Raw genomic sequence first — 26,869 nt, 5'->3', positions numbered from 1 at the left:
CATTCATAAGCAACATTGAGGAGAGTCGGTGTGATTTGTTTCCTTTTATTTTTTTCTTAAAGAAAGATAATTGTATTGTTCTCAGTCTTCGTCAGTGAAAGATGAAGAAATCAGTTTGTTATCTGTGGAAAAGAGGGAGGTCCAGGAAGTGTTTAGCCTAGCCTAGCCTAGCTTAGCACAACGACAGGAAGCAGGTGGATCAATAAGGAAAATAATAAAAAGACACAACTTGCCTCCTCTTGTTTAAAATCGTCTTTGGAGTTAATTTAAGCTGATCAGGCGTTATATTGGAAAATGTCAAATTTATAAAAATACTGCCGACACATTTTGAGGAGTTTGTTTTAAGTCCTCAACAAAAAAAAGACAGATGAAAGGTTATAACTTACATTTTTACTTCATGACATTTGATGCTGTAGATTCTCTTAACGTTATCTTTTAAAAATGACACTAACTCTGAGCTTTAGCAGAACGAACTCTTTAAACCTTTATAACAACAATAAAGAAACAGATCCAAACCGTACTTTTCAAGAACAAATAGATCCATCGAGTCCACAAACGAGTGTCATGAGAATCAAACTCACAGCCTGTTTACAGTCGAGCACATCTGGCTACAAACACATAAATAATTAAAGTAACCTGCAATTTATCATTCGGTTTGAAACTTGTTAAAACAAGTTTTTATTCCCTGAAATCACAAATCACTAGTTACTATCTTGTAAGTAGGAAAGAAAACACCCTTCCAAAGTAAAAGACTTGTTAAATATTTGTTATGATTCCAGGAGTGACTAAACAGACCTTTGGGACTTTGTGTTTTCTGTCTTTATGCCGACTGTAGCAATTCTTTTAAATAAAATAAAATACATTAAAAGAGAAGAAAGAATTACAGCATGAAGCAAGAGTCACTTTCTGTTTTTGGGGCCCCCGGGGCCTTTCTGTCGGAGGCTCTCAAAAGAAGAAAGAAACCTGACTGACGCTCCAATGAACCATCCTTTCGTCTCTCGTCTCCTCGGCAACGACAAGGAGCTCCTCGGGACATTCTTTGTGCTGAGGTCGGAAAACCAAACAGGTCCAACAGCCGTGAAACGTCTCTCTGTCTCTTGTCTCCCTCTCGGCGACCCTCCTGGACTCCGGGGGTTCGAACTCCTCCTGGTGACCATCGGGTCGGGTGACGCCCCCTCAGGCCAGGCTCCTCTGCCGCGGCTTGATCCTCAGATACAGCTGTGGAAATAAAAAGGCATTTCACGTTATAAACACGTCGCGGTGACATTGGAACGCCCAGACTTCTCAGCGCTGCTTAGAAACAGAGCGGCAGGGTCGACGGTTCAATTCCTCGTGCCGCTCAACGCGGAGAGGCAGGTAGTTTTAACGTCTAGAGAATAAAGCTTTAAACAGGTTTGAGGTTGAAGAGATTAATCCATTCTTAACATAATTAGAATTTCTCCTTCATTAAAATGTCAGGAAACTGACAATAAATGTCTACACGTCCGCCTCAGAGCAATTATCAATCAATCCATTAGGAGCTTTGGCAGAAGACCGGCTCACCCCCAGCAGGTTGCGGGGGATGTAGCCCTCGCTGTCGCCACATCTGGCCCACCACCACTCCGTCTCCGCCTCGTCGTCGCGCCGCAGCACCGTCATGCAGTCGCCCTCGCTGAAGCCGAGCTCGTCGTCCCTCTGCGGCTCGTAGTCCCACAGCGCGTAGACCACGCCGCGGTTCATCACGCCCATCTTCTCCTGAACGCCTGCTCGCACGCGCGCACACACACACACACACACACACACACACAGATCTTTACCCAGAGCTCCTAGAGGAACCGTGCAACCTCCTCAGAAACCCCCCCCGCACATTTGATGTGGACCCCTGTAATGTCAATGGGATCACTGGGAATGTGTCGATGGTCGATCTGACCCTCTTCCCAGAATCCTCACAGGACCCCATGAAACCGCCCCCCCCCCAAAGGGTCCCGAAGCCCCGCGAAGAGTCTCGCAGGGGTTCTGTTCGGCGCGGGTAACGCTGCGTTTGGCCTCACCGTAGAGGAACTGGGAGCACTGGGCGTAGCCGTCCTCCATCTCCTCGCACTTGTCGGCGGCCGTCTGCATGTCGCTGTACGTGGTGGCGAACACCGCCGCCCCCGACTCCACCAGGAACTTGCAGACCTGGACGTTGTTGCAGGAGGCGGCGCAGTGGAGCGGCGTCCTGCAGGTCGAGGAGGGAGAGAGCGGTTTGAAAAGGCTCCGTCCCAGACGTGCGAGTCCCCTCCCACTATCTCCCAAGACGCTTCAAGCCGGCCAATCGCAGCTCGATCGACGATGTCGGGACTCACCAGCCGTCGCTGTCGGCGGCGTTGGCGTTGACCCCGAACTGCACCAGAAACTTGACGATCTCGGCGTGGCCGGCGCAGACGGCGTTGTGCAGCGCCGTGATGCCCTCGTCGTTCGGCGAGCTCGGGTCGTCCACCTGCAGGACGGACGCGTGGACACAAACACTTTGATTGAATTCATCGGCGGGATCTAAATGTTGACGCCGATACAAGTCAACCAAAGATATTTAAAATGTCTTTTTTACAAACGTACCCAATGAATTAAACACAAACCATCTAAAGATCACACATGTGCTGTTGTAAGCGGCGGGTGGCGAGCGGTTGTGGGGGGGGGACTCACGTCGTAGATGACCCTCTGGACGAGGTCGTACTCGCCCTCCAGAGACGAGTCCAGCAGCAGGGCCAGAGGGTTGAACTTGACCCGGATGCTGCGGTCGATCCGCTCCGAGTCGGCTTTCCGGAGGATCGACCTCTTACCCTGAGGGGGGGGGGTCGTTTTTTCATAATTTGGGCGAGTGACGCTTTAAAGCACCAATCAGAAGGTGTTGCTGTGGTAACACTCACCGGGGGCACCGTCACCTGGCCCGTGACCTCCGGTGGCTGCAGGTTGTGCGAGTCCTCGCTCTGCTCCGCCTCCTCACAGGTGGGGTAAGGTGGGGGCGGGTAGGGCGGGAACTCGTCGGCGAAGTAGTCCAGGCGGGCCGAGGCGGGCGGACAAACCTCCTCCTCTTCCTTGTCCTCCAGAGGGGGGGCCAGGGAGCGGCATGGGGCGGGGTCAGGGATGGGCGCGCGGGGGGGCAGAGGGGGCGGGGTCTTGGCTATCGGCTGGCGGAACATCGCATCCGCACCGCCGCTCCCGTCCTCGTGAGGCTGGACGTGCGTCGTCCTCGCCGGGCTGGGCGTCTCCGCGGGGACGGTTTCCATGGGGATGGTTTCCATGGCAGCCAGCGTGGTTTTCTGGTAGAGCAGCTTCTGGATGTTGGGACCCGCCGGGCCCTCGGGCTCCGTGATGGAGCTGCGTTTCTTCAGGGGCCGCGGCGCGTGGTGCAGCCGGCGGCGAAGGGCCTCCAGGTCGGCGTCGCTGGGGTTCCTGTGGGGGTTGGACAGGAAGGGGAGGAGCTTGGTGGGGCTCAAGGGGCGCGGGTTGCCTCGCTCCGCCGCCTCCGCCCCGACGCTTTCGCCGTTGCCCCGGCAACCGGTGTCAGCCTCGCTGCCGTCGGTAGCGCAAGACCCGGAGCTGGTGGCGTCCGTGGCGCCGGCCTGCTGGCCCCCGCTAGCTGGGAGCACTGGTTTCCCGTATACTGGGAGGAGACACAATAAGTCTGTTAATGCATTACGCAATAATCACAAATCCCACTGAGACTTTGATTCCTTTTCTGCTTCTCCAATATGAAGATGCTGCTTTCTGAATCCTGCATGAAGGTCAATTACACAACTGTTTTTTAGTAAAAGGAAATTTATCTTAAGCAAAGTTAAAAATAAACAGCTGTTGGTGCTTTTTATAACTTAACTTAGAACGCATATGTATAATTAAACAATAAACGTGTACAAGTAATTCATTATGATGGACATGCATTAATAAATAATTTAAATTAGAATAAATAATTTAAAATTAATATAAGAAACTGTTAAGAAAGCATATACAAGTTTCATTTTCTAGTTTACTTAACCTGTTAAATATAGTTAATATAGTGCAAACAGGAGCAGGTTGAGTGTCTAAAATCAGTTTATCTAACACAGCAGTTATTACTTTGCTCCTGTTCCATTTACCTCGAAAAACACTCAAACTGTCCCTTCGGGTGAAAAAGAAAAAGAAGAAAGCGCGTCCTGAACTACATACAGTGCATATATATATACTGTATATATATATATTCAGTGTGCATCACCTCTGGGCTGGCTGCGGGGCAGCGTTCCCTGGCCCACGTAGCCCTTCCCCTGCTGCGTGTACATGGAGTAGATGGACGAAGCCGCCACCCTCTGAGGCTTCTGCAGCACGGGGGGGGGGGCCTCCGAGAGCTCGGGGGTGTACGGGCGCACGGCGGCGGCCGGCGGACTCTCCTGCTTGCTGGGCAGAGGGAGGGTGTGGCAGTAGCTGGGCAGGACCCCCGGGGCCTTGAGGAGGCCCCCGACCGGCCGCACCTTACCGGGGAAGGTCCCGGTGCTGTAGGGCGGCTTGGAGAAGGTCGGCGGGCAAGTGGAGGAGAACGGTTTGGGCTTACTGGGGACCGGAGGGGGCGCCGCCATCTTGGGAAGACCTTTACCGGAAGCCTGAAGGCGAACGAGTTAATGGAGAAATGAATAACATTAGAATCAAGTATTCAGGGAACAGGAAGCATTCATCTGACCTACAGATCATCATTAAAAGCTTTTACTTTGAAAGGACAGGATACTGCTGCTGGCTCACTGGATTCCAACAAAATGCTCCTCCTTGTTTTAATTTCTCCCGGTAAACAAACGTGTAACAGCAGGAAATAGAAGCGAGAGTCCCTTTGATACCTGATTGTCTCTGGGCAGGTTCTCAGTGATGTGATTGGTCCGTGAAGGGACAGGGGGCGGGATGTCGGACCCAGACAGGGCCTTCTTATCTGTGAGGGTCTTGCCGTCTACAAAAGACAAGGGGGGGGCGATAATCAAAACCGGAACTAACGGAACAGATATGCTACGTGAAGCTTCATATGTGGACCTTCGTGTCTACCTGAGCGGTGGCTGCCGAGGCCGGCCATGCGAGGCAGGGTGGAGGCGTGGCTGTAACCGCCGCCGGACTCCGGAGACGAGCCGCTCCAATCAGAGAGTTTGCTTATTTTTGATGAGGAAAAACCTTTAAGGAGAGGAGAGAAACACCCTGTAGGTACACGTTGGTCCAAATGACCTCTTACGGTCTCTCTGACTGTCGAGGGGCCCCCGGGCGCGGTACCTGAGGCGGGTTTCACCGGTCTGGGAGGCGGCTTCGCCGACGAGTCGGGCATCGGCAGCGTGGCGGTGCCGTCCGGGTACGCCGGCTTCACCAGAACCTCGTGGCGCGCCGGCACCGGAGGCCCCTGGGAGCTCGTGGTGGAGGACGACTGGATGTAGGGCCCCACCGCCGCCACTCGGGAGCCTGCGCCGTGCTGGGGGGCCACTCCGTCTGGGGCCACCTGGGAGGCATTTGACAGCTGAGTGAAATGTCTGCAGACATGTGCCGGTACTCGTCCCCGGCGTGTGCACTGACCGGCAGGTTCTCTTTCTGCTGCAGCGCCGCCTTCTTCTTCCAGAGCCGCTGGCGGAGCTCGGCGAGCCGTCGGTCCATGGAGGCCACCTCCAGGTTCCTCTTGCTCAGGCCGTCTCTCTGCTGCTGCAGCCGGCTGCTCTGATCCTGGTTCAGCTTGTTTCTCAACTGCCGCGACGGAGACGCAGCGCGGTCAAACAACAGGTTTGCTACTGCCGCACGTTAGCTCGTTAGCGTAGCCTCCAAAGAGGTTCTCACCTGCAGCTCCTTGTAGAGGCGCTCAAGCTCGGCCGCGGAGGAGGTGTTGTGGTGAAGATGGATAGGAGGAGGAGGAGTAGGAGCCTCCAGTCTGTTGCTCCTCAGCTCCTCCAGCTGGTCGCTCAGCTCCTCCACCCTCGACACGGCGACCAGCAGCTCCCGCTGCTTCTGCTGGAACAGACCGGTCATCTGCTCGATCTCCTCCACTGAAAGCAGATATTTACATTCACATCTGTGACGCTCTGCAGAGCGGAAAGGTTTTGCGCACAAGCGGTTCGCTGCCACCCCCCCCCGGAGCGCCGCCGTCCCACCGACCTAGCTTGCTGTTGCTGAGGCGCTTCTGCTCCACCTGGCCCCGGAGGGCCCGCACCCGTCTCAGCTTGGCCTCCTGGTTGTTTGCGTTCTCTCTGAGCTGCTGCAGCCGCTCCTCCTCCGACGGCTCCTGCTGCTGCTGCTGCCGCTGCCGCTGATCCTGCAGCTTCAGGTAGCGCAGACGCTGCTCCTGCAAAACGAAAGCACGCATTCAGTTCCTCGACTTACTGGAGAACTTGACTTACCCCTCCACAGACGACAGTCAGAGTCAGGAAGGTGTGGAGACTTTGCACATTTGAGAAATGATAGATTTCATTCACATACTGTATTTTGGTGGCACTGTGTGTTTGTTTAGTCCCGGGTGTATTGCATTAAAAAACCTTTCACAACGTTCCCTTTGTTGCAGTGACACAAACTGCATAGTTGTCTTAAACAAACGGAAGACAATCCCGCATTAGAAAAGACTCAAGAGGCGGGAAAATATAAATAGATTTAATTATTTTGATAATAATGGCAGGAAGTGATGGATAAGGGTTTGCATGTATTTTGGTCATTCCAACCGACGGTCGCATAACATTTTATTTTTGCCTACAAAAGGTTCAGATGATGGATTTAATGGTGGTCATGTGAACAGTTCTAACAGAACTCAGTATCAGCTTCATGTGAAGGCTCATTTTGGGGCAGTGATGTCATCAGTGACGTCAGCAGCGATCGGCCGTTGTTACCTTGGAGGCCAGCAGCTGCTGCTGCGCATTGATCTGCTGCTGCTGTCGGGTCGCCAGGTCCTGCAGGTCGCTCAGCGTCACGTCCAGACGAGGATCGGAGACCTGCAACACACACACACACACACACACACACACACACAGTCAGAGTTCACCTTCAAGAGGGTGAGATCCAACTTTCAGAGAAGCCTTCACAGCAAAACGCACAAGTTATGGATTCAGCCTCTCTTTGAATGGAGCTAGGCTAACAGTTTCCCCCTGCTTCCAGTCTTTGTGCTAAGCTAGGCTAAACACGCCCCTGAGAGGGACGCAGGGAATGGAGTCTCACCCCGTTCTCCAGACATCTCTCCACAGAAGCTTTCGCCTGGTTCCTCCTTATCATCTGATCTGCAGCTCTGGATCCACCTGCACATGAAAACAGGGTTCAGCCTTCTCATTAGTACCAGTGCTTCTGGTTTATGAACAGATACAAGCAGAACAGATGACATCCCCATCAGCGTGTGTTAACTTCCGCTATCAGAACTAGGCTGATGTCACGTTGAAAAGTTTGTTTTTTTCACATCCAGCGTCGCTCTTCTGGAGAGAAGAAATCTGGCCGCTGTGACTAAATACAAACATCCGTCTCCTTTTTCTGCAGCGGTTTCACCGCGTTCTGGAGTCAACATCCAGGTCAACACCGACCCGACGGAGGAAACTGTCCGACTGGTTGATCCGCACAGGAAAAGAGCCATGGGGGGGGGATCCCTTTTGTTGTTGTTTGTGGTCACAATGCTGCAGCGGGTCCTAAGCGCGTTACCCGTTTGTCCTTTACTGCTTCTGTTACCGTACCGACGCTGCTGCACCAAAACGCACAGCTGGAGGCAGATGTTTGCTTACACTCGGTTACAACGAGTGTGTGTCTGTCACATTTCTCCACGGTGACTCGACTCCTCGCCAGGGTCCAGATCAGCAGACTGGCGTTCTTTACTCTTATTCAAGTCATCTTTAAAAACAACCCCCCCACCCCCGACCAATCACAGGGAGGCAAACACGCGGCCTCCCGCTGTGCGCTGGTGAGGCAGGTGTGTGTGTGTGTGTGTGTGTGTGCGTGTGTGTGCTTCTCTCACCCAACTCTCTTGCCGGAGCTCTCTGGTGACGCAGGAGGTAGCGAACCTCCCCCCCCTGCTGCCCCCAGCGCTGCAACACCTCCACCATCCGCTCCCCTTCGCCCACGACGTGTTCTGAGGGGTTTAAAGTCACGACAGGCTCATTCCAGGAAGGTCGGCTGAGAGAGGAAATCAGTCGTGCGGGGGGAGGGGGGGAGGGAGGGGGCTCACCCGCGCCTCTCCACGCCTCGGCCAGGTAGCAGTCGGCCTCGCCGGGCTCCTTGCAGAGCTCCACCACGTCTCTGCACAGCGTCTCCGGCGTGATGGGGACCTCGCTGAAGTGCTGCTCGTTGTTGCTGAGGTACACGGTGAGGAACATCTACGGACAGACGCAGCGCGGCCGTTAGGGTCCTGCTGTTGCTCGTAATAACCTCTGCGGAGGTTTTATGATGAAAATGTAAATGTTTGGCCTGTAAAGGAGGTGATGAGGTCACTTCCTGTCTGCAAAGACTATAAGAGTCGCTCAGTTGAAGAAGGTTTCTCTGCAACTGAACAGAGCATCTCAACAGTGAAATAAATAAAACAAAATGTAGGAAACAAAAGAAAGGAATTGGTGATGGCGACGTACAGTCATAATTGAGCCTTTAAAACATTGTCCTTTAACAGATTGTGTTGATGAATGAACCAGTGCGACATGTGACGCGCTCAAACCGCCGCCTTCACCTTTACAGCAGCTTCCTGTGCTGTTCGGGACAATAATAGACATTCCTTCATTTATATAGAAGTAACTGTCGCGATGCACCGGGCCATCTGTTACTGCAGCAGGGTACCTGCCGCCGGGCCCCGAGCCAGAACAGCCTCCCGCAGCCCGCCAACGGGCGCCGCCGCCAACGGGCGCCGCGGCAGCGCTTCAAGCTTCTGCTCACGCTGCGCGGGTGGTGCAAAGACTCGCCTCGCTCAGAGGAGGAGGTTCAACCGGCCAGGCGGAGCGGGCTTTGTTTGTTTGTTTGTGGAGCATATTTCATACAGACCATGTAGCTGTTCATTTTAAAAATCTAATAAAAACTGAAAACCTTCCTTCCATCAGTCGGAGGAAAGGAACCGTTTGGGATTTAAATTTGAACACCTGAATACGTGAAGTAAAAACCGTTAAATTAAATCTCCTGTCAATCACAGCTTGTCACCTATAACACGGGGACGTTCAGCGCGTATGAACAGCGTTTATTGGCAGGAACAGAGCAGCCCTGAAGCGATTTGGGATTCGTCCTCTGGGGACCACGGCGGCCTGGAGGAGATTTCGTGGCGTTCCATCCGGCATGTGGCGGCGGGTGCACGGGGGCTGTTCTGCGGCGGTTGTATTTTTGTGTTGTCACTTGGAGGTAAGAGACAGAGGAGTGTGAATCTGGAGCACACAAGCAACGAAGAGCTTAAACGACGGGCTGCTAAAACGCTGAATTGGTGTTTGTTTAAGATCCTTGGTCACCGCGGGAGAGGAACCTTTTTAGGGGGATATCTGGCCTCCAACTAAAAGGCTCCGCGTGTGACGAGGGGCCACATCCCAACAAGAGCATCGTCCAACTCAACCCACCGGTCTGCAGAGGTGGCTCGTTGGTTTGGTGCAATAACAGGAAACCCAGAAACCCCTTTAAGTCCAACCCCCCCCCAGCGGAGAACAGTGAAGCCCACGGAGGAAGCAGTGGTCCAGTCGCCCTACATGCAGCCCTGCTGGAAATGTGGAGCGCCGCTCTCCTCATTCGGGAGGAAGTGGGTCACGGAGACCCCGGTCCACCAGCGGGGCGGGGGGGGGGGGGGGGGGGGGCAGGGTTCCCTCAGGACGACAACACGCAGGGGGGGGGTGATGTAAAGCTACAAACCTGAGTATAGCATGTCATGCTGTACGAAGCAGAATTTTGTTTTAAAGACTTTAGAAAATTGATCTTATAGGATGAGAAAAGTACTACAAATAGTACTTAAAGTTTGATACGTAAAGTACTAACTGTGCAGTAAAGTATCACTGCTGCATGAATGTGTGTGTTTTGTATTGCTGTCGATGTTTTTCGGTCCTGTTTTCCAGCTGATCCAGGAGGACTTTTAAAGATTTTATTTAGCCTTAAAAGTTGGGAGGATTCTCACAAAATAATAATGGGACATTTCCTCCTTCATTGTACCACAAACACCAACACATCTGGAGATACGAGGTTTTAAGGAGAGGAGAGACAGCAATCGGAAAAGTAACCAATGTCATGGATTAAAAATGTTCAGTGTTTACGCCGAATGTCGCCTGTCTGTCTGTCTGTCTGTCTGTCTGTCTGTCTGTCTGTCTGTCTGTCTGTCTGTCTGTCTGTCTGTCTGTCTGTCTGTCTGTCTGTCTGTCTGTCTGTCTGTCTGTCTGTCTGTCTGTCTGTCTGTCTGTCTGTCTGTCTGTCTGAGGCCTCATTAAAGTCCTCAGGATGCGGCTCTTAATCCAGCCAGGAATTAGCGCAGCATCAAGCAGCTTAATACCACCAGCCGACCCACAACAACCCTCCGCTGCGAGGGGGGGGGGGGGAGTTAACGAAGCGTCTTCATGTCTGAAACACGTCGAACAACGAGGACGGACCGCCGCGTGTCAACGCCAGCCCCTCGTTAGGGGGACATTTTGCATTTCATGCAGACATAATTCCATTGTTTATTTACAGCAGCAAAGGCCTCTGTTGAGAAAATAACGTGACTGATCTGTAGCGACGACGAAGCATAACTGTCACTTCACTGACCAGCGTGAAACAACAACAACTGAATTTACTCGTCAGAGGATTATCTTATTTTAACAAAATAATTAAGTTTAGCTGTTTTGAAGACACACATTTTCAAAATGTATCTACAACCTAATCATTTATAAATAGAAGGCACCATTTTTTTTAATTTAAATAAACAGGTTGCAAACAAAGTTGCGTTACAACTGAATTCGGCCAAATCTATAAACACGCTGCTTCCGCTCGAGGAAAAGGCGACGGCAGCTGGAGACTCACTCCCCAAATGTTTTGTGGGCGGCGTGGACGGCTGGAGCCATATGGCCGACAGCGTCACGTGACGCGCCGCTATTGGATTAATGACAAACGCACACACACACACACACACACACACATACACACACACACAGGGCCCGCCTGCTGTTCAGGTCTAGCAGTCAACAACATCCACACAGGACGCCGCCGCCGCCGAGCTCTCTGATTGGCTGCCGCGCATTCAAACGGCCCACTGGCACCGCTGGCCCGTATTTCAGGGTCACTAATTAGCCGCTGATGAATTGTTTGGCTTGTCGCGGCGGGCGAAGGAGCGCGATCTCTGTGAGGTTCCCCCAACGGCTCACTGAATAAATCAATTAACCGAATCGACCCGACTCACAGTGACGGGCGAAACGTTGTTGTGACACGACGAGATTAAAGCTGCAGTCGAACCTCGTCAGCAGAATGGGATGAACAGCCCCCCCCCGCCCCCCCCCCCCGTTCATCCAGTAATTAATCCAATTTGATGACACTCTGGCAGCAACAACACCAATCAATGGACATTCGGTGTAGACTTTTGATGGCTCTGAACCAGAGAAACGGACCTGGTGCCAGAAGTGATGCTCCCATCAGTCACATGGTACACTTTGATAACATGCGTATGCTTTGAATGTCACAAATACTTTACTTTATTTAGCTTTTTAATTAACAACCACCACGTCATCACATGTGGTAGATTATTATTATTATTATTATTAGATTATTATCAGCGTGCAGAGAAGATCACTTTTCAAAAGCTCACCCAAATGAACACGGACGAATGGAGCAGTAGAGCGACTTAAAGGGATTTAAGGTGCTTTATCGTTGCTTTGGCTTTGTTACGTTTGGTCAGAGAGGCTTAAATAAATTACCGCAACTTCGTCTTCATCTTCATCATCATCATCATCACCCTCGTCGCAGAAGAGAGCCTCCCTGGGGGGGGGTGGAGCCGCTGAGACCCTCACGCGATGAGGAACTTCACCGGTTCCCCGTTAAAGTTCCTCATCGCGTGACGGTTACTGACACTCGTCCCCCCTGTGACCTTGAACACAATGTGTGCGTGTGTGTGTGTGTGTGTGTGTTTCTGGTCACCGCGGCAACAGTTACCAAGCAGCGCGGGGAGCCGTGCTCGGCCCGGCCCCCCGCGTGACGAGGTGACGCTCGCTGCGGCGCTTCAGAGGAAGAGCGGAGGAAACAGCGAGGGGGGAAGTTTCTGCTGCACCATCTGCACCGTCACCTTTAGACGGGCTGCAGGTCAGAGCTCAGAGTCGCACAGCGCTGCCTGCGTAACAATGAAGAGGAAGTTCGCCGCTCGTTTCCCCAGTCGGAGCTTCCCCCTCCGGCTCATCGCGTTCCCCGTTCATCCCTGAAACACGGCGAGGAGGAAGATGGCCTCTGAAAACCACTTCCTGTCACACGGAGGCCTCGTTGGATCCAACGAACGCTGCTGCACCTGCATGAACTCCTCCGGCCCGCGATCCTCGCGGGGATTTGAGAGGGTCAGAGGTCAAGGTGACATGTGACCAGGGCGTACCGCGTCACATGTCACTGGCCATCCGTAACACCACAACACCACCCTAACACCATCATAACACCACTAATACCATAACACCACCAATACCATAACACCATCATAACACCACCAATACCACAACCCCACCCATAACACCATCATAACACAACCAATACCATAACACCATCAATACCACAATCCCATTCATAACACCACCAATACCATAACACCACCCATAACACCATCATAACAACCCCAATACCACAACCCCACCCATAACATCATCATAACACCACCTATACCATAACACCACCAATACCACAACCCCATTCATAACACCACCAATACCATAACCCCACCCATAACACCATCATAACACCACCAATACCATAACACCATCATAACACCACCCATACCATAACACCATCATAACACCACCAATACCACAACCCCACCCATTACACCATCATAACACCACCAATACCATAACACCATCATAACACCACCAATACCACAACCCCATTCATAACACCACCATTACCATAACACCACCCATAACACCATCATAACAACCCCAATACCACAACCCCACCCATAACATCATCATAACACCACCTATACCATAACACCACCAATACCACAACCCCATTCATAACACCACCAATACCATAACCCCACCCATAACACCATCATAACACCACCAATACCATAACACCATCATAACACCACCAATACCATAACACCATCATAACACCACCAATACCACAACCCCACCCATTACACCATCATAACACCACCAATACCATAACACCATCATAACACCACCAATACCACAACCCCACCCATTACACCATCTTAACACCACCAATACCATAACACCATCATAACACCACCAATACCACAACCCCACCCATAACCCATCATAACACCACCAATACCACAATCCAATAATAACCCCATCATAACACTACACCACCCATACCAACACAACCCCATCATAACACCCCCAATAACACAACCCCACCAATAACCCCATCATAACACTACCCACAATCCCAACCCTAACCCTGCCAAAACACAAAAACAACACCCATACCACCACAATCTCATCCATAACACCACCAATACCACAACCCATAACACCACAACCCCACCAATAATCCCCTCATAAACACAAAACCCCCACTCATAACACCACCAATACCACAACCCTGTCCATAACCCCATCATAACCCTTATCCATAACTACACCAATACAACACATAACACCACAACCCCAAAATAAACCTAGCACAACACAAAAAACCCACCCATACCACCACAACCCTGGCTATAACATCATCAATACTCAACACAACCCCTGCCCCACACTCCCCCGCCAAAAAACCCCATCACCACCCATGACAGTCAACCACAGACATTCACGGCTCCACCTAAAAAGAGAAGTCCCTGTGAAAGTGGTAACAACAGATTGTTCTCCGTCTGTGAGGTGGAGCATTTGGAGGCGTCCTCCACACAGCAGATGTGGATGAATCCACTGCTGAAAATTGTCGCACAGCTTTCTGTTTTTAACGATGTTTGTCTTCAGAATGAACAATGGGCTTTGAGCTGAGAAGCCACAGACAGGAAGTAAAAACAGCACCAAGAGGCGGGACCTATTCGTTGTGTGTTGCCTTTACCGTCCGTACCAGCGGCATGAAGGAATGAAACACTTCCTGACGGAGGCCTGAGGTTTGTACACCTGAGCGGCTCACAGGTGAGCAGCCGCCCGACGGTCTGTTACAAGACTTCTGCTCCTTCCTTTCACGCTTGATTCCTCAACAGGGAACAAATCCAAATGCCAGAATGTCAAAGTAACAAAACGGAAGATTCAGCAGCACTGCAGCGTGGATGAGAAGGTCAACCCCCCCCCCTTTAAACCTGGGGAATACCTCTGTACAGAATGGAGACAATGGCGCAATGCCGGTGCTTTCTATTGTTGGAATCTAATCTTGTTGTTCGATACTACCTTATTATTAAATACAACAAAATCAGTGTTTTTCAATGCCTTTGGGTAATTAAAAGCAGGTAATTTTGGTCATGTGTTGACTGTGATGGTTCCTCCTGTGTATCATTTATTTGATTCTCTCTCATTATATCGTTCACCTTAACGGGTTTGTTTGTTTTGTCAATTGTATTGTAAATTGTAAAACATTGTAAATTTAAAAAAGCTTCTTGGGACTGTGAGAAGAGAGAACACTCCCTTGTATTATCTTTCTTGTGTTGCATGAGTAGAAATGAAACGATCATTCTGTGACCTTCAGTCCTTTCTGGGCAAAATGAAAACAATTGAAATGCAACTCATGTGTGGTAGTTGTGCTCCAAAGGGAAGCGACACACCCTCAACTCTTCGAGGACCCGATGGAGACACAATTATGTGGATTCTCCTTAAAGATCCGCTCTACGTGTCAGAGATCAAACCTTTTATATAAACGTTGTGAGTGCAGTCTGGACGGCTCTTTCTAACATTTCACCTAAACAGTCATTTTGAAGGCTTGTAAAAATAAGGATATAATAATTAAAGTGTGTTTCGGCTCCTTGACGAGGATGAAAGTTTGTACGGAGATGTTAAGCGATGAGAGAGCACGCGGATGCAGCGGTTCACTCACCGGCATCATGTTGGCACGCGGACTGCAGCCGAAACCATTAACGCCTCCTCCTCCTCCTCCCACTCCTCCTCCTCCCCCTCCTCCCCCTCTGCGGTCCGTGCGTCTCCTCCGTCCGCCTCATTCACATCACGTTCCTCCGCGAGAGCCTCTACGTGCACCGGCTCCTCATCGACCTGTTGCACCCAGCGGGCCTCTAATCCGAAGGAATACAAATAAGGCGATGCGGTTTGGCAGATTTTGTGCACGAGGCGGCGGAGGAAAAAAATTAAAGCACGCACGCACGCACGCGGACACGCACACGCGCGGCGTGGAGTCGTCTCGGTGACGGAGGCGGGGGACAAAGCGCGGCGGGCGGAGCTGCTGTCTGCTCAGCATCCACGACCCGTCTGCCGTGTTCGGACCGAAGCCGTTCAATCAACGCACACCGGCCGCCACCCGCGGAGCGGGACCACACTTCCGGGACGCGTCTTCACAATAAAAGACCACCTTCTTGCAGATTACAGTATCCTGGAATGTGTCGGTATTAGCATAAAACTACACAAAATAAAACTACTCATTGTACAGGAGGGTCCCAGTTATTATTAATGTATTATGATATTTCAATTATAAGAGTGGTCAATGATTCAGTTGGTAGGTAGAAGTAAATGGCTAGTTTAGACTATTTGTGTATAACAATACACAACTTTTTAAAATGTTATAAATGTATGGGATTAAAAAATAACAAATTTGCCTCCAAACTGGGGTGGACTGGAAGTTAAATAGTTCAATTATGTGCAACATTAAGTCGGCAATAGATGACTCTCAAGCATTTTAAATTCAAGGATGCATCGAAACAAATATCTTATACAAAAACTAAAAGAATCGAGGAAGGCCTTCAGATTCCCAACTTGTCTGAAAATATGTTGGTGTCTCCAAGTTCTGCAGTTTTGTTCTATTTATTTACCATTATTGTAAGAAATATTACTCGAGACCTTTTTCAACTATTCACAGCTTTTACTTTGAAAGGCTTCTAACCGTTATTCCGGTTCTGATGTGTTAAATTGACGGATCTCGTCACCGCGATCGCCTGGCAACGGGAATAAACTCCTCCTCGCTTCTCCAGCGTTGTGTAAAACATTGCGCACGTTCAAAATAATAATTATTATTTTTACTCAAATCCTAAAACACATCCGGTCATCCTGATCCTCGTTGCTATTTATGAACTCCGATGAATAGTGGAGGACAGGAACAAAGAAGTGCTCCACCTGTCCCCCGTAACCAGCAATTGTTTCAGCTGGCGGTTCTGCTGCCAACAGCGACATCTGCTGGCTTCGTTCATGGTGCTCAGTAAAGACACACCAGTAACTCCATAATATGTCAGCACGTTAGTTTTTAAAATTCATTTTGTGGATGAGAAGAAACATCCGCCTTTCACCACGTCAAATTTAGTTGAATATATGGTCATACATTTAACAGACGATATAAAAACAAATGAACAGCCACAGTAATAAATACAATAAAAAACAAACAATGTGGGGGAAAATATTTGAGTAAGAATACAAACAAACAAACAAACAAACACAGTATAGCGGTAATGGATATACCTTTATTGTAGATGTTGTTAAATTGTTAATCGCTGTGTCTGACCAGCAGAGGGGAGGACTGCACAGGAAGTTAGTAGTTTTCCCTTCAAACTAAGTGCAATAAAATGTCTGGGGTAGAAATAGTACCCAACTAGAAGCAGCACAATAATAAACCAGCGAAAGTATCGTCGTAAAAGCAATTCTTGGATGAAAGGGCAACACGTTTGCTCGTTAAAAGCGTCGAACATTATAGTAAAACATTTATTTTGAAACCGGAAATGCTTCTTCCACCTTCCTGGAGTGGAACTCGTAACACACGTGGATAACAGAGCTCAGCAAAACAGGACTTTACGTTGAATAACTTTATAAACAGGTAAATAATCCTTATTTCTTTATCCCAAACGGCGCAGAGACGTGAAGCCGCTTGTTTCGCTCATGACTGACACGGACTGACACTGTCACGGTTCTTTTGTAGCGAAGAAATGTCAATAAAACTGTTAATAACGTTAACGTTTGTTGTTCGGGTCTTCTCCGGTTCAGTAGCATCGTTACTCTCTATGAATCAGATACAAACCACAGTCCGTTAAAAAGGAACCGAGTTGAGGCCGCTTGATGCGAGTGAACAACGCGAGTGAAACCGAGCTAACGCAATAACGCGATGTTGTGATTAGCTTCTATCAAACTGCGCTTTATTACATCCACGGGTCGGTTCAGTTCAACGTCACGTAAACAGCAGATGTATTAAATGTTACAGGTTATGTGCTTACACTGAGCTAAACCGGGATTGTAATCTGGTAACCGAGCATTAAGTTAGCACTGCTAGCTAGCCGGCGAGGAGCCGCAACGGTTTGTAATTATTTGTAAAAAGAAAACAACAACATGGCGCCTAATCTTCCTTTTTGTAGAATTTGCTGAGAATAATATTTATAAATATGACCAATTGGAATGTGCAATGTCACTTGGTCAAAGAAATTGGGACATAAATTCCCAAATAATATAAGTACATCAATAATGAAAAACTATTTAAATCCAGTTTCTAATTGTATATTTAACATTAGTTTAAAGAGGCAAGGATGACGCTTCCTCTCGAACCCATTTAGTGTTTTGCTATTAAGTGCCTTTTCTAAATTAATATCACTGCCGCATTAATGCTTTATTTCAACTTTTTGAGTAGATCAATTTATTTCCTTCAATTAATCAGATTTTATAAAAATTCTCTGTAGCGACTCGGCCCTCACAAAACAAAGGACAATTCTATTCTTCAATTGATCAAACATTAAAAAAACTGATATCTACCTTTGCGATGTAGTAGATTAGAAGTATTTCCCTTTAGAAATACTTTGTTCTAACACTTTAAATCTTCCCATGAAGCCGCAATGAAAGGGAAAGAGAAGCAGCTACGAGAGATGACGGTGTCAAAGAAGAAGAACATGGCGGCAAGCAGCAGCAGCAGCGATGATGAAGAAGACTCCGACGCAGAGAGGAACTACGCTCTGCTCACTGGAAAAGGAGCAGAGTGGGCGGAGCCAGGAGTCAGCGATGAGGATGAAGGGGCGCCTGATGGCGGTGCAGAGGAGGAAGGAGGCGAGGAGGGATCAGATGGCGGCGAGGAACCGTCTAATAGGGACGAAGAAGAAGAAGAAGAAGAAGAAGAAGAGGACGACGACGACGACAGCGACAGCAACGCCTCAGAGGACGACGTGGATGGCGATCCGGAGGACGCCGGCGGTAGCGGTGAGATCCAGACGGAGCACAACATTAAGAAAGGTGAGTTTAATTAAATGTTGTTAATCCTGTTTTAATCTGTCAGGTCGATAGAAACATCTTCTCCTTCTCACCATCTGGACCAACTGCAGAAATAGTTTGAAAACAGAGTAACCGGTGGAAATGATTGCGTGAATGTAGGAGGTTTCCGTGTCCCCGGTGGTGTCGTGTGCTGGATTTCTCTGGCCTGGTGAAACGTGACGCTCTCCGCTCTCTGTACCCGCCCAGAGCTCTCCAACATGTCCTTCGAGGACATCATGAAGCTGCAGAGCCAAGTGGGGACCAAAGCTTACAACAAGCTGGCGTACGGCGGCGGGAAGAGCGGCGGCAAGAGCCGAGGCGCCACCAAAAAGAAGCGCCTGAACAAGAACAGGTGAGCAGGCTCGGCCCTCTGGCGTCCGGCCCGCGACGCGTCTCCAGCGCTCACCCCGTGTTTGTATCTGCAGGCCAATGGAGATTTCATCCAAGAGACGGGCTCCCTTCCTCCGTCAGGTCGTCTCCGTCAAGAAGCCGGTGAGCTCTTGGTTGAGGGGGGGGTAAATAACATACGGCTGTTTAGTTTGTTGGAAAAAAAAAATGGTTGCCTTAAATTACTTCTATTTTGATCTGGCGCTACTCAAACTCCGCACTGACGATAATCCTCTTCTGTGTTCCTGTTCGTTCTCAAGATGCAGCGAGATCCCCGATTTGACGACCTGTCGGGGGAATACAAACCGGAGATTTTTGAGAAGACGTTTAAATTCATCAACGACATCAAGCTCAAAGAGAGAGAGGTGAGGGGCCTTCTGGTCTTTTAGCTTGGGATGTTCAACGCGGTCCGTGTCTTCTGAAGGAGGAACGCGCTCGTGTTGTTTCTCCTGCAGATCATCGAGAAGAAGCTGAGGAAGTCGAAGAACAGCGAGAACAAGGATAAACTTCAGTACCTCCTGAAGAGGATGGTGAGTGACCGAACCTGCCCCCATCATCTACTAGACACTTTGCACGAGTCCGGGTCGACGCTGAATGGTTGTGTCTCCCCCCCCCCCGCAGGACAACCAGGAGCGAGCGAGGCAGCGCCAAGAGCAGCAGAGAGAGAGAGAGCTGCAGTTCAAGAGGGAGCAGAGAGAACGAGCCAATCAGGGCGAGCGGCCGTACTTCCTCAAGAACTGTAAGGACGGGTTCACGCTGCTCTTCAGCAGCAGGAGCTGCGTTACGCCGTCTCTGTGTTGGATCTTAAGTCCAGTTGGAATGAATTAGGGAACTAGGCAGGTTGTACATGATGCAATCAAAGTTTTGAGTAATTCTATAGATGGAAAAACATATTCAATACATTCGGGTTCCAAAGTTTTAAGACTGAAAACATCTCCCATAATTCACTTTCTTTAATTAAAGAACTTAATCAGTAATGAGATTATTCACAAATTGCACTCCTACAAACAATGTTATAATTAATACGAGATGGGGTTAAAATCTGTAACGTCCGATGCTTTAAAAAACAGGATGTATTTTAATATCCTGTCAATCATTATTTGATATTTGCTTATAAAGTACAGATACAGTTGATGTATGAAAAAGTCGAACAATGGAGGCAGAAGAGATAAAATGGTTAAAGATTCAAGAATATCAAAATAAAACTGTAAAGAGTTTGCAGTAGATTTAGAGCTGCTGAAAAGGGGTTATTAAAATAGCCACGGTGTGGAGGTATTTAAATGTTTAAGCATACTTGAATTTCTTTAAACAATTGTCCGATTTGGAGGTTTGAGCTCTTCTGTGTCGTTCCTTTCCAGCTGACAAGAAGAAGCTGCAGCTGGCCGAGAAATTCCAGGAGCTCAAGAAGAGCGGCAAGCTGGAGAACTTCCTGAGCAAGAAGAGGAAGAGGAATGCTGGAAAGGACCGCAGGAAGCTGCCCAGACAGCTGCTCAACAGCAGCGGCCAGGGAAGCTGGATGGAATGAGACCTAATGACCCGCCTCTGCCTGCTGGTGGCGCTGTGGTCTGTTCCACGGAGGACCGAGATCTCTGGTGTCAGAGTTAAATGACCTTTTTATTGTAAAATATTTCCGGACTTCCCATCGCCTCTCACGGGCCTTTGTAGGAGTGTTGTTTGCTCGGTTGCCATGGAGATGGCTGCGAATAAAATAAGCAAAGACCGAAGATGGATTTTCTGCCTGAAGAAATGGATCAAACGATCCGTCGCCTGGAAGCAGGGAAGTGCAGATAAACAACGGTCTGTTTGTCACGTTAAATCTGTTCAGTTGATTTTTTTTTTTACCCCAAGGGGTTTAAAGGCCTTTTCAGGCCAATTCATTTTAAAAAGACATGGATAATGAGTCACATTTGACCGAATTCTTAAACAATCAAACCATCTCAGCTGTGATGCAGATTAAAATGAAACACCAAGTTTCCCTTAGTGTCCGATAGAGGGACTTTATTAATAAAGTGTTTGAGAACAGAAGAGCTGTTTTATGAGTATGTTTGTGCGGAGAACACTCATAAAAGTACCACAGAGCAAAGTAGTTGTGTTAAGCCATATTTCTGCAGCTGTTTAACAGTTGTGAAGTGAGTCTTTGAGGGGGAGTGAAGGTCACCTCCCAGCAGGGGGCGCCACAGGACAGAGGACTTAAACGCACCTCAGGGTCTCCCATCGGTCCACAGGTACCAAACTGGCTGCTGGTGCACATTCCGATGGGTACAGACGTGTGGTTTCCCTTGCCCCAAAAGCTGCCTAGTTAGTCAGATAACACTTTTTTTTACTGCCCTTGGTGTATTTAGGTCGTAGAAAGTCATCCATAAAAATAGAAGGAAAGAGTTACTTTGTGTGAGGGGGTTTGATTTAAACAATTTAAAAGTCTTTCATTCAAAATCTTACTGAAGTATGAACAGATTGTTGGCTAAATGTACTTTTAAGTATGTGTCCGAAATATAAAGTTCAGGAGAGACGGACACGACCAAAACAACCCCAGTCCCTCACTTACTGAACTCAAGTCGCCGGCACTATTTGGAAATGTCAGGTTCGGTTGTGGTGGAGGGCCGTTACCGTGGTTACAGCTGTTGTGAGAGGAAACAAAGTGGCCATAAATGACACGGTTAGTAAAGGCTTTAACGCTGTATGAAGCACCGGGGACACAAGGGGGGGGGTAGAAAAACAACGTCAACAAAATCACGAGACGTCCTACGGAGGAAACGACTGTACGTCCACGTTGATTCGTCAACTGATCTGGAAACAGCCCACGCGGTCCGTAGCGTAGACGCACTGCTCGCATCTGGAAAAGTGCGCTTGGGTGTTTTTCTGAGGTTTAAAATTACAGTGATCAAACAGGTGAAGACGGAATCGTGAGACCTTCAGAAGCAGGTTAAACGCTTCGTGGCTCTGACACTTCAAACTGCGCTCACTGAAAGTAGATACACTTCAACTTTCTCCTGCACTAAAAACTCAATTCATTTTATTGCCCCCGCATGCAGGAGACACTTCAACTGCTTTCATGGCTGAATCCGCTCAGCGCTCCCACTTCAAGTGGAACGTCAGTCAGAGCCTCACATCCGGTTTACACACTTCAGCTGCTTTCAGCTACACGCTTCAAACCATTTCAGCTGCTTTCAATGCTCGCAGTTTGTTTTAAACAATCAAACGACTTGAGTTTACAGAGAAAAGAAACCAAGATAAGATCAATTAGAAAAGAGCGTAAACTGAGAAAAATACAAATATCTAACCTGATAACAGGTTTGGGGGGGGGGGTGGGCCTCTAAATGTACCCCCCTCCACGCTATATATCACGTGTACATTCATCAGTACAAAGCGATGAAGCCTCATCACGGGGGCTCATTTGACCTGCAGCAGGTTCCTTCAGCTCTGCGGCTTGTGAGTAGCAAGCAGAGTGTAAACTACTTCTCCCTCTTTGTCCCCCCCCCCGGACCCTCCCCCATCCTCCCCCGGGCTCTTTAAAAGTCAATTAGCGGTGTGCAAGGAGAACACGGAGCGCTGAACCCTTCTCCACGCCGGCTGATCCCCTTTTCTCTGCTCTCTGACAGGCGATTCCCCCCCCGTCTAACAAAGCAGCACAATAATACAGGGCCTTATATTCATGAGCTAATACACCCAACTCAACTCCCAAAATCCCCCCCAAACACACACAACCCGCCCATCCATCTCCCCCCAACTTCTCCTTTTGTGTCACAGTTGTAATAAATGGAATAGAAACCCTTTAGTGCTGCTGTGTGTTTATGTGTCTATATAACAGCTTACATAATTTGATTGATTTTCAAACTATATTTTTTAGTTACATTACATTAAATGTCATTTAGACGACGCTTTTATCCAAAGCGACTTACAATAAGTTCATTCAACCATAAGGGTACAAACTCAGAAGAACAAGAAACGAGAAAGTGCAATTTATGCAAGTGCAATAAGCCGGTTTACAATTTGCTACAGATGAGTGGTGTTATAAGTACAATGTAAGTGTTTAGTGGAGGTGGAGTCTGAAGAGGTGAAGGTTCTCTGTGGTCCTGGTGTCTTCAGAGAGCTCGTTCCACCATTTGGGAGCAGGACAGCAAAGCGTGGTGATCTAGTCGAGCGTTTTGCTCTCAGTGAGGAGGAACGAGGAGTTTATCACATGCAGAGCGGAGAAGTGAACCTTCTCAGAGACAAACATCTCTCAGGGGAAACAACACAACGTCGGGCAGAGTTTTGGCATGAACGTCGCCGTTGTTCCTGACTGAAAAGTTTGTGCCCCCCACCTCCTCCACCAGGTGAACCCCAACCCCCCACCTCCTTCTCTTCGGTTTGGAGCGTAACAAATGGCCTCGCCGGGGCCCAAACCTCCCAAATCACGGCCGCTCCAGTTGTCCTCCGTTGTAATGGCGGATAAAAAGCCCATCGCTTCTGAAGAAAAGGTGGTGGAAGCCGACGCCGCCCCCATTGAGCCCTCTGCCTGGAAACCATCTGCTGGCTCGCCCGTGTGAAAGGGATAATTGAGTGTTATGGACAGGAGAATAGATCCCTCTGCTTTGTATTCTTTAGAAGAGAGCCAGGGGTTTCACACCACATCTGCCCCTCGGGCTCCATTCGGCCCCACTCACTGTCCCGTCAATTAGCACACTCAATTAAGCCCTCATAATCCTTTTAGCGAACACACAAGGGGCGCCGTCCGAACGCCACGCCCGCCACGGAGAAGTGGCGACAAATGAGACTTTAGTGACGGTTTTCTTTGGGTCGGGGGGGAGGAGGGCGGAGGGGACGGGTGCCGCGAGCGATCGCTTCGAGGAGGGGTGAATGGAGCGGCGGGCGGCCGGGCACATGCGGGCTGGAGGAGGACTGAGGGCAATTGACAGTGGCTGTACTTTAATACATGTGCTGTTACACCACAGGCTGCAAGAGAAGCTAATGTTGGACTTTAATCCGTAACGTGAAACAAGCAGATGATCTGTAAAGGATGGAGGACAGAAACAGATCAGATTTTAACTACAGACCGTTTTTTTTTAAATCTCGGCTCACACGCGTCGCCTGACCGTCGTTGGTGGAGCCTCAGACGTCAAACGTCATTTGAAATAGTTTCCATCCTGCTGTTCAATCCCCACGAAAGTTCAATCCCCACGAAATCAACACAAAACAAACTGTCAACAGCAAATAAAAGAAACAAAATGCAAGTCGAGGCGTCCCAAAAGGGTCTCAAATTGTTCTCGGGGGACCCCTGGGGGGCGTATGGGAATTCTGGGGGGCCCCAAAATTACCACTATGGGTTCAATGCTACTCCCTGCAGATTTGATCTCTTTATTGCTGAATTTATTTTAGGAATATGTTTATTGAATGATGCAACGTGGGAGAACATAGTAGAATTTGAACGTAACGATGAAGCAGAAGAGAATTTAGGTTAAAAAAATGAGAAAGATGACTCATGATAATAAAGCCGTCTTGTCTGGAATGAGAATGTCTAAAATAAAACACACACTGAGCCATGAGAAAACCCCCTCAAACACGTCGCATTAAAGCACTTTGGTAGTTTTTATGGATCTCTTCAAGTAGCCACAATTGTTCACGACTCCATAAACAAAAGAGCGAAGCCGCCCAGACGGTTCATTAGAGCGCTGAAAACAGGCGGAGGATCTGTTAAAGACTTCACTGCCTGTTGGAATAGAAGGAGGAGACGGCCTGTTTTCAGAAGTCACAGTCAATTTATTCCGCCAATGAAAGTTTGTGTGTCTGTAGGTGGCGCCGCTGCCAGCGAGCAGCACCTGAACAGCTCATTCTCTGCTTCTTCTAGGCCACGATGTCATGAGACAAAGCGCACATGTCGCGGTAAAGTTGTGCCTCTCCCGGCACAACTTTCTTTGCTTGCTCACTTTCTTCCGTCACGAGTCGCCTGGTCTGCGTGAAGCAAAGTCTCTCTGCTCACAGCACTTGACATTCGTTGTTTGGACAGACGGTCAGACAGATGAGAGACCAAAGAGGCTCCAGTGGAAGAAGAGGAAGAAGAAGAAGAAGAGACCCAAACGCCGGCCGTTGGTACGGAGCGCCGTGAGGGAAGGTTCAGCCCGAGAGGTCGCAGCGGATGAACCAGTTTGTCTCTTTTGCCGTCTTATCGCCATCTACGCTTCCCTTTAGAGTCTCCTTCTCAGTAGAGCCCCCCCTCTGCAGCGCGGCCCGGGTAAACCGGGTGTGTCCCGGATTACATGTAAGTGAGACTTCTGCAGTTTGGCGGCAGCGAGTGTAAAAGACATAACTGGACGTTCGCAGAGTCACGGGAAACCCCCCCCCGCCGCCTCCAACCAGTCGTCATTAATGTGTCCTTTAAATGCATCTGGAGCCGAGATTCTGAGCGAAACTCTGCTTCTGATGAAGTCTCCCAGACGCTTAATCGAGATTTTTTTTTTAATTCTCCTTGCAGCTCAGACTGAAGAACTGGGTCTGCACCAGAAAAAGCCAAAGAAAGTCATTCAGCGCGACGTCGTTCGGTTACGTTATTTATATCGATCGCTTGACCAGTCGTACGAATCTATCTTGATATTCTTCTGACTTCTCGAATTCAACTCTAAAGAATCCGTCTCAGGTGTGCGGCTGAGCGCGTCCCACGTGTAACAGATGAACTGTGATGCAGCGGCCGTCGGTCTGTGAAAGTTCTAACTGAAGGCTTTGCTCTCGGGGAGCGAGCCAGCAGCTTGTGTTTTGAAGCGATGTAAACAGGAGACCTGCAGGCTTCCACTGTACCGTGTGTACCAGCGCTCGTACGGGAGGAAACAGCACGTCGCCATGGAGACGGAAACTGCTCCGATTCCCTCGTCTCGAAGTCCATTAAGTTTCTGGTTGGAAGTACGAGTTTCTGAAACGTGATCGTGACCGTGGTGTGGTGAAAGGTGATTAATACATGCAGAAACATAAATAAGAGGAGTAGAAAACAAACCTAAATCAAACAAACTAGCCATAGAATCTGATTAACACCCACACGAGGAAATCAACCATTTCAATATCTAACAAAGAAGAGCAGGAGAAGACGGATCCTGTAACATTCTACTTTGCTTTAACACACTGAGATGCCTTTAGACCCCCAAGAGGCTTTTTAGATAGAAGATATATATATATATATATATATATATATATATATATATATATATATATATATAAAAGAGGATCTTGCGTGTGATGTTGCACCTGACACGACCAAAGTGTGGAAACCGCGCCAGTCGAGGCGAAGACAAAAGGAACTATTGAACAGCGAGCAGACCGCCGTGACGCGGAAGGCCGAGCCCACCGCCCCGATAAGATGCGGCGGTGGCAGACTGCGGTCTACGCACTCATTGAACGACCTTTATGAGTCCAGGAGAAGGGTTGTTTTTTTCTTCCCTTTATCCCCCTGACTCGTTCCCATGTCGCGCTTTAAATAAAAACAACCCTCCCCTTCTTATCAGCAGCCGTCTTTGAGTCGAGGTGAGAGTGAGGCAGAGCAGCGCCGCTGGTGATAAAAGTCTGCAAGGTTTTCCACTCAGGACACCGTGATGCCGTCTGCTCACGATCAGCAACCTGCACCGGGCCCCCAACACGCGTCTCCTCATTCCGCACATCAGTGGCCGTCGTTTTAAATTGTTCTCGAGTGCTTCAGATTTGTTCCCGTGTTTGTTACACGGACTTAGAAACGACTTTACCAGCTGCCGGGACTCTTAAAACATTAACACGGACCCGTAACTCCTGCCCCACCGTCAGGAGAAAAAATATGGAACCGTGTGCCTGTTGGTGCAGGAACACGTTGACAGGCGACACGCGAGTTCTTCTTCCTGCCGCCTCTTACTTCCGCTTGTCATTCACGCCGGTGTATCTGAACTGTGATAACACATCACACCAGGCACAGACACACTAGTGTCCTGTGGTAAAAAACTAAATTAGACCAAGATAACGCAACACACAGCAAATGTTCTCAGGTTGCTTCATTAAAATCTCTATTTCTGCCACCTCGTACCACCATTCCACTGGTCAACAGCTCAAATACTAGA

General features: G+C 49.1%; 2 protein-coding genes across 4 annotated transcripts; one reads left to right on the top strand and one right to left on the bottom strand.

Moving 5' to 3' along the window:
- Nucleotides 1-25: 25 nt before the first annotated feature.
- On the bottom strand, nt 26-15,538 carry LOC120825286 (apoptosis-stimulating of p53 protein 2). Of its 3 annotated transcripts, none has more exons than XM_040186835.2 (18): nt 15,088-15,538; nt 8,135-8,282; nt 7,925-8,038; nt 7,147-7,223; nt 6,822-6,923; nt 6,100-6,286; nt 5,785-5,990; nt 5,530-5,694; nt 5,236-5,455; nt 5,017-5,139; nt 4,818-4,924; nt 4,208-4,589; nt 2,886-3,622; nt 2,662-2,799; nt 2,325-2,458; nt 2,031-2,197; nt 1,543-1,742; nt 26-1,218 (listed from the first exon to the last, which is right to left on the bottom strand). In XM_040186835.2, exons 1-18 carry the CDS (start codon nt 15,094-15,096, stop codon nt 1,177-1,179), a joined length of 3,258 nt encoding a protein of 1,085 aa, XP_040042769.2. In that variant the 5' UTR covers nt 15,097-15,538; the 3' UTR covers nt 26-1,176. The 3 variants fall into 3 exon arrangements, with proteins under 3 accessions (XP_040042769.2, XP_040042770.2, XP_077935757.1); XM_040186836.2 differs by lacking the exon at nt 15,088-15,538 and adding an exon at nt 14,128-14,247; XM_078079631.1 differs by lacking the exon at nt 15,088-15,538 and adding an exon at nt 11,799-11,929.
- Nucleotides 15,539-16,720: 1,182 nt separating this feature from the next.
- rrp36 (ribosomal RNA processing 36) lies at nt 16,721-20,846 on the top strand. Its single transcript, XM_040186927.2, has 8 exons — nt 16,721-17,022; nt 18,021-18,416; nt 18,642-18,786; nt 18,860-18,926; nt 19,082-19,186; nt 19,277-19,351; nt 19,443-19,560; nt 20,180-20,846. The coding sequence occupies exons 2-8, from the start codon at nt 18,026-18,028 to the stop codon at nt 20,344-20,346; spliced, it is 1,068 nt and encodes a 355-aa protein (XP_040042861.2). The 5' UTR covers nt 16,721-17,022; nt 18,021-18,025; the 3' UTR covers nt 20,347-20,846.
- Nucleotides 20,847-26,869: the final 6,023 nt, after the last annotated feature.

Source organism: Gasterosteus aculeatus, chromosome 9, assembly GCF_964276395.1.
Source record: "Gasterosteus aculeatus chromosome 9, fGasAcu3.hap1.1, whole genome shotgun sequence".
In the NCBI taxonomy this organism is placed as follows: Eukaryota; Metazoa; Chordata; class Actinopteri; order Perciformes; family Gasterosteidae; genus Gasterosteus; species Gasterosteus aculeatus.
Note: the sequence above shows the minus strand (reverse complement) of the source record. Positions and strands in the feature narration are given on the sequence as shown.

Excerpts from the sequence above, each read along its gene's own strand:
- LOC120825286 (XM_040186835.2), bottom strand. Across the intron at positions 4,925-5,016 it reads CCTCGGCAGCCACCGCTCAG|ACGGCAAGACCCTCACAGAT; the intron begins GTAGACACGAAG and ends TGTCTTTTGTAG. Across the intron at positions 2,198-2,324 it reads GCCGCCGACAGCGACGGCTG|GACGCCGCTCCACTGCGCCG; the intron begins GTGAGTCCCGAC and ends CTCGACCTGCAG.
- rrp36 (XM_040186927.2), top strand. The coding sequence starts at position 18,026 with ATGAAAGGGAAAGAGAAGCAGCTACGAGAGATGACGGTGTCAAAGAAG. Across the intron at positions 19,352-19,442 it reads AGTACCTCCTGAAGAGGATG|GACAACCAGGAGCGAGCGAG; the intron begins GTGAGTGACCGA and ends CCCCCCCCGCAG. Across the intron at positions 19,561-20,179 it reads GCCGTACTTCCTCAAGAACT|CTGACAAGAAGAAGCTGCAG; the intron begins GTAAGGACGGGT and ends GTTCCTTTCCAG.